The 15569-nt window shown below is 39.8% G+C and overlaps 1 protein-coding gene across 1 annotated transcript; it reads right to left on the bottom strand.

Moving 5' to 3' along the window:
* On the bottom strand, positions 1-12390 carry UXS1 (UDP-glucuronate decarboxylase 1; the record flags this gene model as incomplete). The annotated part of the gene is made up of 6 exons (XM_010086553.1): positions 1-840; positions 2885-2988; positions 5419-5470; positions 6866-6932; positions 8155-8198; positions 12271-12390. Coding segments are annotated over 6 exons (519 nt in total), but the record flags the coding sequence as incomplete, so codon positions are not given.
* Between the last annotated feature and the right edge of the window lie 3179 nt (positions 12391-15569).

Below are 15569 nucleotides of genomic sequence, written 5' to 3' on the forward strand. Positions count from 1 at the left end.
TAAATAGAAGTTTCAATATTTTATTAAAATAGCATATTCAACCACTGTAACCAATAATACATTAACTTTATTCCCAGAGTACGCACAACACAGTAGTGATTCAAAATATCCTTATCCATGGTAATCAATGAAAATATCTCAAATTCAAGTGTACAACTAAAGCTAAACCCTTGAAAAAATCTCTCCTTTAAAGAATACATAAAGCTCTCATACAGAATTCTTTTAAACTCCTCTGTACTTAGATGTCAGTATCTCTCACCTGACAATACCACTAGCTTTTTTCTTATGCATAGTAGAACATCTCATATTTTATAGTACCCATTTTATAAATAAATTGGCATTTTCCATCCCGTTTGTGTTTATCTTCAGCTTCACAAAGAAACCAGTAAATAAAACTGTCAAGGACAGTCACAACAAAATGATCTCACAGCAAGATATAAAACTTGAAGATACTAAAGGATGCTCCTACTCTATTTTACATAAAAAGACAGATTTAAAAAGTGCAAGGCAAGATTTGCAGGGGAAGGGGAATATTTGTTATTTTTAGGCACATCCACTTCTTTAAAGCAAGCTTCAGAATGAAATTCCAGTTTGTTCTTCATGATACCTGTTTCAAAGTCTCTCTCTCAAAAAAAAAAAAAAAAAAAAAAGAAAAAAATTACATCCGTCAAACGTCAAGCAGGGAATCTCCTGTCCAACTAACAGTCTTCAGTTATGTCTTGTTCTTCCTTTTTTCATCCTTGCAGGTTTTGGTTTGGGAATATACTGATTGTTCGCTTGATACTCAAGTTCTTTACGGAAGTAATGAATTGCTTTATTCAAACCTTCTTCCAATGGGACCTGTTCCCAAAAGTGAGGGGAGAATCAGTTCACTCTCAGTTCACATCAGCTCTTTTCACAACAGTATCTTTTTTAATACAGCTATCAAAAAGACTGCTAGGAAGTCTAATTCTTAGCTGATATAAGTATTAACAGCACCACATACTGGTTACATCTCTGCACTGCTAATGCATGTTAGCTTTTAAACATCAGATATATTTTCTGACACAGCAAGTCAAACAAACAAACAAATTTAAATCTCATCAGATGTTTATGATTAGTCTGTTTAGTGTCAAAAGAGACTCACATAATTCTACTCTCAATTCATAATATGTTGAAAGAGACAAGCACACAGAAGTCTAAGCCCATTCTGGTTTTAATCATTAAAAAGATCCTCTTTCGCAGAATCTCACAGAATGGTATATACCACAGAAAGGTATAAAGGTGGTGGGGGTTTTTTTTTCAGTTTTTATTTCTTCAGTGTTCCATTGATATACAGAAAAAGGGATACAAATTATCATCTAGAAGCCCATTTGATATTCTTAAATCCTATACAAGTAATTGTAATTCTTCATATTCTACGCCTGTATTTAAGCACTATGATTTGCAGACAGAAACAACGGAAATACTACCCACTTTTCTCAGGAGCCATACGCTCTGACATGCTTGCTGATTATCATCATCAATAAAATAGCAGAACAAAAACTACTTGCCTTGATGTACCAAGACTGTATCGCTACTTCAGAGGAAGTTTTGGTACTGACTGTGCCAAACACAGATGATCAGAAGTATAAAAGTTAACTGTTTTAAACGTTTTGTCACAGTAACACTTGCCATTGTCCTCGTGCTTTCAGGCACAGCCTATTAATAATTTGGTGCCTCCGGGAATCTTTTCAGAAGGGTCTGGAGCAACCTTTTCTATTAATAGGCTTACATTTACTAGGTAGGTTCACATGTTTCCTGGAAAGATTTTTGTCTGCAAATCTAAAAAAGCCCCCAAACCACTGCACTAGCTGAAATGGAGACCTGGCTAAGAAAGTCACACAATTTCTGGGGATTTAAACAGTCCTTACCTCCCCAAACCAACCAGCTCTTACCATCAGCTATGCCTGGTTATACACTTGCACAGTTAACTTCACCAAAAAGGTTGAGAAAAGAAAAAACCAGCAATAACAAGCATTTTGCATTTCTTGTATATTTGCTGTGCAGAACCACCACGATCTTGACATCACCTCAGATGGCTGGTAATTAAGCGTTACAGGTGGACAGACATTGTGGGTGGTGAGCTAACCCTGAGCATGTTTACAAGCTTATCAATACAGAACAAGCCTTGAACATCTCTACATATGATACCTGTAGTCCAAAAATAACAGCTGCTTATTCTGGTTTACTTCAGTCCACCAGAATAAAAAAAAAGTGTCATCTCTCTCTGGCTAGCTTCTGTTTTGCCCAAGTTTCACATATTTCTTTAAAAAAACCTCTAAAGCTCTGAACATTTTTCTGGTGCTCATATTTCTCCCTATTAATCCAAACAACCTTTTTGGCTACAATGATCATCTTAAGAACCATCCTACTCCAAAGATTTTCTAAAAATATTTTAATTAAATAAAAGGAATTTTTTCCTTCCATAACGCATATTACCAATGCAAAACAGGAATGAGGATTGAAGCACAACAGCAAACTCATTAGCTGCCGTAACTATGTACCACATATTTCAAAGGATTCATTGGGCTTACAGAAAGGCAGACACTTCATAACATGCATGTGAAAAAGTTAAAATGCCTATCCTAACAATGATTTTTTTCTACTTAAGTCTATTACAAATGCTAATCTGTTCTTCCGCATGGCACAATCGGTACAATCTTACCCAGTAGTTCTTGACTCACTCGTGAGCTAGGGCAACATATGAGAGACAGCCTTTGAAACAACAGTCCTGGAGATTGTGTTAAGGAGATATTCTGATAACTGAAACATACCATTATCACATGGTCCTCCCCCAAAAAATCCCCATGGTCCTCTCCCTGCAAAAATTTGCACACAACAACAGTAATCCAGCTGTACATACCACAGGTTCCCAGCCAAGCAATAACTTGGCTTTTCTGATGTCAGGTTTTCGTTTCTGAGGGTCATCCTGCGCTTCTGAGAGAAACTGGATTTCACTCCCACTGCCTATTAAACAAGAGACTGTGCGTTATCACCTGAAATTCACTATGCTTTGCATTTACATCTTTCCTACCTATTGGAGCATCAAGTCTTTCTGCAGCTTTCCACTTCATAATTTTACCACTGAAATGCCTTCCACAGACACAGCTGCACTGCATGCAACAGCTGGGTGAACCAGCTGTCCCACAGCAACACAGATTCACAAAGCATTTCACAAACACAGATTCACAAAAAGGAATTTATGCTTGACCGGTCTAATAACCTTCTACGAGGAAATGACTGCTTCAGTAGCCAAGGGCAGAGCAGTGGATATCATCCACCTTGACTTCAGTGAGGCTTTTGACACTGTCTCCTGTAACATCCTTATTGAGGGCTGGATGAGCAGACAGTGAGGTGGATTGATTACTGGCTGCGTGGCTAGGCCCAGAGTGTGGTGATCAGCAACACAAAGTCTGTTTGGAGGCCGGTAACTAGTGGTGTACCCCAGGGATCAATACCAGGTCAATGCTGAGTTGCTGATACACCAGAGGCCTGTGCTGCCATCCAGAGAGACCTCAATAAAGGAAGCTGGAGAAAAGGGCTGACAGGAACCTCAAGTTCAACAAGAAGCACAAAGTCCTGCAGCCAGGGAGGAATAAACCCAAGGCACCAGTACATGCTGGGGGTCAACCAGCTGTAAAGCAGCTTGGCAGGAAAGGACTTGGGGGCCCTGGTGTACACCCAAGTTGAATACGAGCCAGTAACATGCCCTTGCCACAAAGAAAGCAAGTAGTATCCTGGGCTGCAGTAGGAGGAGTGCTGCCAGCAGGTCAAGGGAGATGATCCTTCCCCTCTACTCAGCACTGGTGAGATACATCTGTAGGGCTCAGTCTAGTTCTGGGCTCCCCAGTACATGAAGATGATGAAAGGATAGGAGCATCTCTCCTATGAGGACAGGCTGAGAGAGCTGGGACTGTTCAGCCTGGAGAAGAGAAGGCTCAGGGGGATTTCATCCATGTGCACAAATACCTGATAGGGGGACTAAAGAAGATGGAGCCAGGCTCTTTTCAGTGGTGCCCAAGGACAGAACCAGAGGCAATGGGCACAAACTGAAACAGGAGGTTCTCTCTGAACATCAGGAAATGCTGTTTTATTGTGAGGGTGACCCAGCACTGGCACAGGTTGTCCAGTGGGGCTGCGGAGTTTCCATCTTGGAGATACTCAGAAGCACTCTGGACATGGTCTTGGGCCACTGCCAGCTACAGGTGGCCCTGCTTGAGTAGAAGGGTTGGATCAAATGTCCCCCAGAGGTGCCTGCTAACCTCAACCATTCTGTGATTGTTAGCATTGTTGTATAGTAAAAGGACTTCACTTACTCTTTGCCCTTACTCTTCAGTCTGATCTAAAGAACCAGCATAGTATTTGCTGTTCCTCATGACAATACACAAACAGGACATTTTTTCTAACCAAATCTAGCAGTCTACATACCATGTTACTGTGGGATTTTATGAATGCAGAACTAAACCATGTCTCCAGGTGGACTGAATCAGATCAAGTTGTTTGTGAACAGACAAATGGAAGTAACAATTATTCTATGTGCCTAACTGGGTTTGGTGCTGTGATTTTCGATTCCTTTCCCTGATCCGTGGAATCATAGACGTTTTCGAGAGGTGGCAGTCCTCTATTAGAAACATCACATGCCTCAGCTTCTGTACTGTATGTTTGAACTTGTCTTTTTCAGATCCTTCAGAATCACTGCTGGAAATCTATAGACTACAAACCCTTGGCTAATGGCACCAGTATGTTTCATCTCATTAGGAAGCTGCACTAGACTAAGCACAGCCATTCACTTCCATTCTTCAGAACTTTGATTTGCTACAGGTATCAAAGCAAGAATGAAGATAAAGCCACAGTGTTTTCTTCCCAGCCCCATATAAGGGAGGTGCTGACAGCCCTTGCAAGAGTCACCAGTAGATCAGTGAAAAGTAGAGAAAGACTGCCACCACAGCAGGAGGTTTTTAATGCTGGTTGAAGAACAGCCTGCAAAATTGTGAAGAACCACCTTGCTGAAGTATCCATATTTCAGCTAAGATGGTATGCAAGACATTTTCATTCATGTGTTTTACATGTCATTTATGCATTGTCCTTGTGCCAAAACAAAGCTAAAAAATGCATAAACATTATCCAAAGTAATTGGTATAGACTGCACATGTACAAAGAAAGAATGCACTCATTCTACTGTTCATGCAAAATTTCACATACAATTGAGAGGATTTGGATTATCTTATTGACATTTAATTATATGATCAGGATACAATTAAATGCCTTTGATAAAGTTACTAAGAAATCTGAAGACCAATTAAATTATCCATGTATTACACACACTAATCAAGTAATCTTCATCTAACGACAGTAAGTACTGCGTAAGCTTTACTAGGAATTACTTATCATACTCACCAACAAGTTTTTTAATTAACTGGGCAAATTCTAGGATAGTGTGCTCTTCTGGGTTTAAAGGGATATTCATTACAACAGCAATTAAACACCAATTCTAAGAGTCATGTTGAACTCTGAAAAAGCTATGCCTTATTCTTATTTTGATGAAAAAAAAATGTAAACTTGATAAGCTCCATACTCATTAGAAAAGTTGCCCTCCATTATATTTGTCTTGGTAATTCAGTATATGTAGGGGGGTGTCTAAAAATATCAGTCTGCAAAGAATGGGGAAATGCACCTCAATCACAGTAAAGGCATATACCCACTCAGCAGCCCACACAACCACATCATTTGTTTGAAATCTGGATTCAAGGACTTTGCTGAGTTGAAGACAGACTATTTAATGAAGTATGCTAAATACTCAGTTCATCCAAAGTTAGGAAACCAAGCTAATTTAGCTGCAAACAATTGCTTCCACGTTTACTATAGCTTACATATCAATATATAAAAAGGCTACTTGCTTTCCTACACAGTATTCCTTTACTTAACTCTCATTTTTTTTAACCAAGTTGCATGCGAACTCCTGATCAACACTTCAGAACAAAATGCTGAAAGCTTCCTGTTAGCATAAGCCCACCTTCATCAGACTCAACTCTCTCCACCCCTAGCTCTCCCTGTTGCCAAACTCTTCTTACTACATCATTTGACCTAAAACTGAACGTTTAGGTACCTATAGATTTAAGCATAGAGTTTTCTGGAGACAAAACATGTGATGAGGTTGGATATCAGCATTTAGACAGAAACATAGAAATTAATTTATGGCCACAGTAAAAAAAGGAAAATCTAGTGAACAATTGCCCTGCAGAATTAAATACGTGATTTGGAAAAAGTTGGCATACACAGAAATGACCCGGCATATACATCCTTTTTTCTATTCTTATATCCACTGCTGAGAATAAGGTGACAATAAATGGGACAGAACAAAAATCTTATTATAAAAGTTCTAAGCACCCTTAATCAGTACTAGAAAATTATACAATCAAATACGATCCCATTTTCCTCTAATCAAGGCTTGTACAAATTGATTTCTAATTATTTAGAGCTAAGTATTCCTTCATCACTTTTTTTCATTAACAGCGGACTTTAATAATTTCCTTGGTGTATTTTGCATGTGCCCCCACCATTTTGTTCGGGTTTTTTTCCCCATATTCTAAATACATAGATCTTTTTGATAAAACAAATTAAAAACTCCAGCAAATTTATCCTGTTCTTGGAACTAAGAGATCTCAACACTTAGGGACTCACTCTTCTTACTTATAAAGAGAATACATGGAAGAATACCTTATTGAAAATGGAAAGAACTTTTTTACTCCATTTATTTCTTCTAGAAATCAGCGTCAGTGAGAAGGAGAAAAATAGAGGTGATGCTGGCCACTGCACAGTAACCACAGAAGAGTAGAGCTCTCATACTCACCAAGTTGACAGGACTGCTGACATTGCTGTTCATCAACGCCACCAACCCATTCACAAGATCACTATAAAAAGGGAAGAACAGATTGAGGCAATTTCCACTTCCCTATAAATAATATTCTCGACTAAAAAGAGAGCTCCAGTAAAGCAGATCAGGCAACTGAGTGAGGAATGCTGAAATCAGATTTACAGTGTATACTTTAATGGGTGCATGTTTCCTCAGCTATTTGTTCCACAGTCCCTATCGTAAGGTATACTGAACTGGAGGTTAGTTTGAAAGGGTGATTATCTTCAGGATACACTGGCTATAGTTCATCTAAGCATATGAAAGAATATAAAAAAATATCAAGTTACTAAAAAACAATACTTCCTCTTCCCTCCAGTACCCAAGCATATTTAGAGGCCCATTTCCAACATATTTCAAACAGAACAGAGTAAGTTGTTAGACAGAGGCACATGATGCCACCACCTGCTTTGCAATTTTTTTGTTTGAATTGTCTTTTCACTTTCAGAAATTCTTAAACCAGGTTTGTTAAAACCCAGTATTTTGGTGTTACCTCCACCCAGCAAAATAACCCGAAATTATTTTGGGTTATCAGCAATAAACTTATCTGGTCATCCCTGGGCATACAAATCCAGATCCCTTTCATTACGACTTACAATCAGGAAAGGAGTGGCTACTTTGAACTGATGGGGTTTCCATAGCATCTATCACCACTGTTATTACTTTCTAGCAGAGGGAAAGAACATTTCCAAGAGGAGAATGATTAAAACAATCCAGAAGCCTGGCACAGAAGTTTAGCTAGCACGACAGAACAAAAGATTCTGAGGAACAGATTCACTTTTTCTTAGTGAAAGTACACTCTGGCCTTGCTTACGCTGCCAATATCGGCTACAGCAATGCACCCTCAACTGGTTCCTTCCTGCAGAAGGTACCCGAGCAGGTACAGTACACACACTGCCCACAGCACCAAAGACACAAGGTGGCACTATTGCATTAGAATGCAAGGACTGACAAACTGCTCAGCATTAAAAAAAACAAACTTACCTACCAGTTCCTTGCTGTCCCTTGAAGGGAAGAACATATTAATAACTCAATTCAAAGTTGTAAACCAACTAACGTTTTGTTTCTTGGTACTTTTAAACTTCTGTGTCTCCCTTCTGAAAGTAAAGCTGGCCTAAGAATTAGTATAATTTCTTTGACTAAAACGCACATGCATACAAACCTGGCCAGGCTCAAAGAACCATCAAGTGAAGTAAATATCAGACAGCACAAACAGGGCTTACCTGACATACTGGAAAGCTCTTGTTTGAGTTCCAGGTCCATAGACCTAAAACCAGATGAAAATTAGAAAAGTTACATAAGTACAAAAGTCCTCTCTAGCTCAACTATCTTTCCCTCACCATTCTAGAAAAATATCCCAAGGAGAAACACCTGAGACACAAGCTCAATGTTGAAGGAATGGAAAAAGATGTGCTTGCAGAGCCTTTGGAAAAGAATCAGTTTTTTGACGGTCTTTTTCCTCTTGGATGCAACTTAAGGATTTTGTTAACGAGAACTCTGGATGTAGGAAACATTCTGAGGGATGTAGGACAGAGTGATGCTTTGTCCTCTTCTGGCACACTGAAAGAGGCTGCAGCATGCACTCAGCCACAAAAAAATGCCAAATATTTAGAGCAAACCTCAGAATACTAAGATGTGGTTATGATGAATAATTTTTATTTGCTCATTAACAACAGATAACTTCAAAGAGACCACCAAATGTTAGTGGTCTTTAAAAAAAGTTGTCAAGGAAAAATAGGACTGTAAGTGTTCAAAGAAATTAGAACTAAAAAAAAAATTATCATGACTCTCTAAATATTACTATCTGGGGAAATGGCAAGTAGAATCATTCTTAGAGGCTAGAACTTTAGAATAAGCAAGTTGTTTAAGTTCAAAACAGATACTAAAACATACCTAAAATGTACATAATATCAGATAATATTCATTTTTTTCACAATTTAATTGTGTGCAGTACTAAAATCCCTAGAACAGGAATACTTAAATTCTGAAGGTTATCAGTAGGCATATTTAAGTGGGGAAAACACTTACATGGAAACACATCTTACCACCAACCTGCTACAACAGAAAAGCTTTTCAGAAGGACAGAATAGAAAGCATGTTTGTTTTCCTAGGGGACAGGAAAGACAATACAATTGGTATACACAAAATCATAAGTGGTTTGGGTTGGAAGCGACCTTTAAAGATCATCTAGTCCAAACCTCTGCAATGAGCAGGGACATCTTCAACTAGATCAGGTTGCTCAGAGCCCCATCCAACCTGACCTCGAATGTTTCCAGGGATCATAAAATGGTTTGGATTGGAAGAGACCTTAAAAGATCATCTACTTCCAACCCCCTGCCACGGGATATAGCATCTACCACCTCTCTGGGCAAACTGTTCCAGAGTTTCACCACTCTCATAGTAAAAAATTTCTTCCTTACGTCTACTCTGAATCTACCCTCCTTTCATTTAAAACCATTACCCCTTGTCCTGTCGCAACATGCCATCACCTGTCACTTGGTTAGCCTGCTGCTCTCTGAGGTACATTCATAACCAGAAGAGTTCACAATTCAGTAGGCATTGGGTAAGCTCGTGGTTTCAGAGTTTACCCAGCAACTGATTCTGAGAAGAATGCACCAGGAGACCACACTGACAGCCTGATGGCCTCTCAAAGCAAAGAGAAAGACAATTTTATGTACGTATAGAGCTTTGTGCTTGTCTTCTTTTAGTTAGATAAAACTTATCCCACAAGCTAAGTCATTTTTCCATGACTTCTCCAAAGTCATCCCTGTGGCTATGTTTCCTACATGCAGGCAGTGGCTGGAAAATACAATGTAGTTTCCTTCCCCTAATTTCTCTTAATACCTCCCAATTTATCTTAATAAACCCTTCCTTTACAACAATACAAAGCAACAATTGTCATGTTTGCATAGGCTATATTTTTTTCAAATTAAAGAGACTGTTTTCTCAAGAGATTATTTTGAACCAAGAGATTGAATACATTCTGTTTCTAAAAAAGTCAACACTAGGTACTCCTGTCAGCCAAATTCTGTCATGACGCAAGGCTGAAATTTTTTCTGGTCTTAATTACCACTTCTTGTTGATTCTTCATTTTATTCCATCTGGTCAGCTAAACAACCCTCCCCCTCGTTCTTTTCTCATATCCAGTAATTTTTAATGTCAGACAGTTACTCCCTAAGGAATAGCAATGTTGGGCAAAATGTTCTACTTTATCCTCTATTACATTCTTGATAAAATCTAGACAGCATGGCACTTACAAAAGAGAAAAAAAAGCTTTCAATATTCCTTCCCACAGAAGACTTCTCTTATTGATTGAAGTCTCAAGACTTCTCTTATTGATGCTCTGAAATATCCCATGGACTGCATGTTTTGAAACAAGATAACTTGCTTCATATTTAGTAAGGCTTCACAAAACTGCCAGTTAGTGTTCTCACTGTTTTTGTTATAAAAGATTACAGGACTACTTTCAATACAACTTGAGAAATTAAGCATGAATGACAAAAAAAAAAAGTTTGAAAGGCCAAATATGGCTACTACGAGAACAAACTTGAAAAATGGAAATGCCTCCTGACCCTCTATAGGCTACATACGCTTTCTAAAGGGCATTTAAAGGCTCAGACCTTATGCCGCAGGATGCCATCCTGGAAATACAATACTGACAAACCAATACATGGTTATATTCATATTTTGATACAAGCAAGTTTGACAAGGATCAAAAGTCTCAAAGTGAGAAGCTCCACCTTCTTGCCCACTTATGCTTGCTTACTATCTTGTAACACACAGAACCAGCCTAAACCTGCAGCTCTGGTGAGACACTCAGGTAGGAAAATGTAATTCTTTTTGCAGGAATTTGAATGCTTTTTTTTTTCTTCATGTTTTGAAAGGAAAAAAAGTACTGAACCCATGTGGCTGTGCAATTAGCCCGTTCAGTGCTGAAGAGGCTCCTATCAGTGGAGACTAGAAAAGCCGGACTCATTGGTTTTGTCAGCTACCCAAGACTAAGCCCTGACATCTGCAGTCTTAATGCTGACTTATATGACACATTAAATATGATACATCCGAATTAACACTGGCCATTAAGTCACAGTCAGCATCACACAATTGCTACCATACTCTAAGCACTGGCAGTGAAGAAAGTGAATCTCTGGAGAGAAAGCAAATCTTGAGGACATGCAGTGAACACAGCATTCAAATTATTACAGGATTGTTACTCTGAAATAACCACAGGCCTAAACTAGAAATTTAGCAACGGTTATGAGCAACAGAGTAGCCAAGATGCATCACTGATGACATTAAAAAATAACAGATTGCCCAAGTTAATAATCACTGATAAACAACAAGTAAGCAAATGCTGACCTCCAGAGAAGACCAATCTTTCAAAAATCAGTGTATTTAAGTCAGGTGATGTGTGTTGCTTTGAAGACTATACACAATTTTAACTTCTTAAAAAAACCTTTTCAGGAGATCTAGATTTTACCCAGTCAGCATGGTAGTATCTACTACCTAAGTTTTGCAGGGGGTAGCCATATTTTTTTTGTTTGTTTGTTTCGGGATGTCTCCTCATTTATTTTACATATCCTCATTATTTTATAACAATAAACTACACAGGATCAGGGCACAGGTCAGGCACTGTCTGCATGGCTAAATTATCAGCAGCATCTCTGTCAGAGTATTAGCCTGTGCCAGCTCTTGCTCTCCCAGACAACATTGTGACATTGCATAAGCATTGTCAAGAGACAAGGACCATTCACATAAAACAGTTTGGATGTGGCAACCTGTTTTGGCAGGAAAATTTAGCTGTATAGATGTGGGCCATGCCACACCAGTTTGTTAACGGCAACAAAAACCAGTCCTGGCCTACTCTATTTTCTAACAGTGATGTAGCCTGAAGGCTTTTAACATTAAGTTATATGGGGAAAATTTAGGCTGATGTCCAAGCTTGCAAAAAGACATTTAGATGACTAACTCCAAAAAGGGCTCAGAGAAAATTCCTCAATAGGAAGAAGTACCAAAACATGATTCAGCAAACCTTGTCATGCCCTGTTCCCATAGAAGAGTTGTGACAGACAGAGATTCAAGCTCAGGATGACTAAAACACTTTCTCAGATCACAACTGGTAGCCTTGTTTCTCTCTGGTAGAGGAACACCAATACCATCAACAGAATACATCTTTGCATATCTATACACTTGAGCTTGACATGGCGAAGGATAAGCTGAAGGATTTGATTTTTCAGATGGGGAGAAACCTCAATGTTTTCTAAGATCTAGCCTCTTTCATAGCACATGAGGATAGGATACAGACGAACAACTCTTCACATCACTGGCAGGTCATTACTTACTGTTAGTGGTTCGCCTTGGAGAGCTTGTAGGATAAAATTACTGACAACTCTACCATCATTCATATGCATTCGAGGACCAAAGGTATTGAATATTCTGGCAACTCTCACTTCAACTCCTTCCTGTAGGCAAAGAAAAAAAAAAAATCTTACTACCTTAATAAGAGTGCTTTTCTTCCTAAAAGTGCAAATTAACTCTCCCCTATCCAAAAGCTTTAAGTTTCCCTCTTACAGCTTTAACAAGCATTGTTTTCTCACCAAACACTTCTAACCTCTCATTAACACTACTGGAAACTGCAGTGCATACAGCAAAGTTATTTATACTAGTTCTCAGTATTTGAAATGCAAATTCTGAGTCAGTGTTAGAACAGCTGCCGATTTCAGCACATACGTTTTCTTCAAATGAACTTTAAGATTTTTCAATAGTTACCTTCTTAGAACAACTTATTTCACCTGGGACTTATCTACACTTTTTGCACATAAGTGAAGCCTCACAATCACCAGATACGGTACTAGGTAGCTTCCAAAGATTTTCCAAAGTTCAGAAAAGTTGAACACTTCAAGTAAGTAACTGTACCAATGTGATAAAGTAGGTGGCTTTGTAACCACAGTCACACTGTTTCTTAGCTCCCTGCTACTTATTAGGCTGTGTAAATGCGTGCATTGCAATCCAGGTCTCTTCAATGGCTTAGTTTTTTCCTGGAAACATTTATACTATGCACAGAAGTCCCTCTGCAGGATATTTTGCAAATCTTCTAAGCAAAATGCAACAAATATGTGAAATGAGAAACTGACTGGACAAAACATTTTAACACTGGAAGACTGTGGACCAAAGAAGTCTCTCTTTAGGTGTTTTCTGTTTAATGACACTTACTCATCTGGACAAGCTCATAGATGCTACCATGTGAGTGATAGCCACAAGGCAGGGAGGAAAGTGTCAACTTCAGCCTGTCCATCCTCCTCATGCTCCCTAGTCCTCCCCCCTTCCAGAAAAACCCATCTGTGTATCAGTCACAGCAAACACTTTTCATCTGAAGCAAACGTTGTGCTGCTGATTCAACTCAATTCACAAGAACAAGGTTCTGGAGTTGCGAACATTCAGTTATTCCTTCAGAGGATATACAGAACATCTTGTATTTTCAATGCCTTTTACTAAGGCTTAGACCAATGCTTGACATTTTCTTGGAAGAGAAGAGTGTGTGTGGAAGAAGTGTATTGTTGGTACATCTGTGGCTGTGGCTGAAGGCTGCAGCTCACACACACTTCACTCAGTACAGACTTGGAAGCACGTTTTTCTTAGAAATAAATGTACCCTCCAGAACAAGAGAAACCTGCAATAAAATCCAATCTTCTCTCTTGGGTCTCCAAGTGATTCAAAAACAAATGAATCCTCAGACATGTTTTGTAAAAGCAATAGCATTAGCTTTTCACATTTGAGAGAGTGAGAGAGGCAAAAGACACAATTAACACTTTAGCTATTACTTGGCATTGGGAAATGGGAAACATGAAGTAATATAGATAAAACCCAACACTTCCTAGTATAGAGAAGGCCAAACAACATCCAGTTCTGTTTAACTGCAGGTAAAATTTCAGTCACCATGATCAAATTTTGTTTATATCTGCAACTAAACTGTAAGCTAACAGGAACCAGAGAGGGAACTATTGTGCCATAGGAAAAGCTACAGTCTTGGGTCTTTGTCACACAACAGGCTTGCATCCACAAGAGAGCCAAAAAAATAACAACCAGTTGGCCCTGCTGAGGGACAGTGAAAAAAGCAGAAGTCCTCTCCCATGCAAAATGCATCAGCTGGGAACATTTTCTTAACTTCCTGTTAGCTCAAAAAGCATGGTAGTGTAACATGTCAAACATATACTTCTAGCAGCATATTACAGAGCCATTCCCAAAGCCTCCACTGTATCTGGAAATATATGCTCTGATACAGCATTTCTCATTCTTTCATTTTGCCCAGCACTCTGCCTTAAAAAGAACTCCTCCTCCTCCTTCAGGGAGGGATTGTATTTCATGTGGGCTTTTCAGATATTGCCGTTAATAACAAGTAAAGAAAATGAGGCACTGTGAAGTTAGCACTCAAGACAAAAATATCTCATTAAACAATACTGACCAAAAAGCCTCTCTTGTACTGCACAAGGTACAGTAGCAGCCTTGTTTTCTAGTACTGTCTGGAAACTAGCAAGGGATCTAGAAAAGAAAAACACCACATTCTCTATAGGCACACACAGCCACAGTGAATCCAGTATTTCTTCTCCCTTCTATTTATTCCTCTACCTCCACTGTAAATCGTCTTTTTCAATGAGTAACTTTTTATTTATAGTGTCATCTAGCAAAGCTTTCCTCTGCAGCCTACTACTCTGAAAATCTATTTTCTATGCAGCTGAATTTTCACTTGTGCCTGTAAAACCAGGAGATATCTTCTCAAAAGAAACTCTTCTACAGACAAGGAAATTTTGGAGTCAGTAACTTAAAAATTGCCCTAAGTTTCCTTTCATCATTTCATTAACATCTTCTTGTGGTTTTGTGTGGTGGGTTTGTTTGGAAGCAGGGAGGGGCCACAGTAACGGCTCCTGTAAATTAACAGCTAAGAGTTCCCCTAGCTCAGTCTGCTCTGGCAGCAAGGGAAGGGCTACAGTGGTGGCTCCTGTAACTGACTGCTAAGGGTTCACCCCCACCCAAGGCTCCAAGGTTTCAGTAGCTGGGGGGGAAGGGAGTGGGGGAAGGAAGGAGTACCACCAATCTGGCCCCTGTGAGAAACTGCTGGAAGTTTCCCCAGCTTCAGGCTGGACCCACCCCAGGCCAGGGCTGAGCCAATCAGTGCCTCTGCGAATAACAGATTTAAGAGGGGGCACAGAGCAATGGGGGTAGGTGTGGCTGCGGGCAGGGCCCGGCCCGGCCGGGGCAGACAGGCCCAGCCATCCAGCTGCCTGCCTAGCCTCTGCCATGGCTCGGCCGAGAGTCAGTTTCCCTGGGAGCCGATGAAAACCTGTAGCGGAGAGAGAAGCAGGATCTGAGAGAGACAACTACGCAGACACGCTGGACAGCGAAGAAAAGCAAGAGGAAGCAGGCACCACCGGAATTTCCCCTGCAGAGTGGTGAAGACTCGTGGTGACGCACAGTTTGTCCCTTGGTGCAGCCCATGAGAAGATGCAGCTACGGAGAACTCCACGTTGGAATTCTGGAGAAACCCACGCCAGAACCAAGGAGTCATCGGGGGACTGTGGCCCTGTGTGTGAAGGACTCACCCTGGAGCAGCTTGTGAAGGACTGTCCCATGAGAAGGGACCCCA

The sequence above is a fragment of the Pterocles gutturalis genome, unplaced genomic scaffold, assembly GCF_000699245.1.
Source record: "Pterocles gutturalis isolate BGI_N339 unplaced genomic scaffold, ASM69924v1 scaffold11096, whole genome shotgun sequence".
Lineage (NCBI taxonomy): Eukaryota > Metazoa > Chordata > Aves > Pterocliformes > Pteroclidae > Pterocles > Pterocles gutturalis.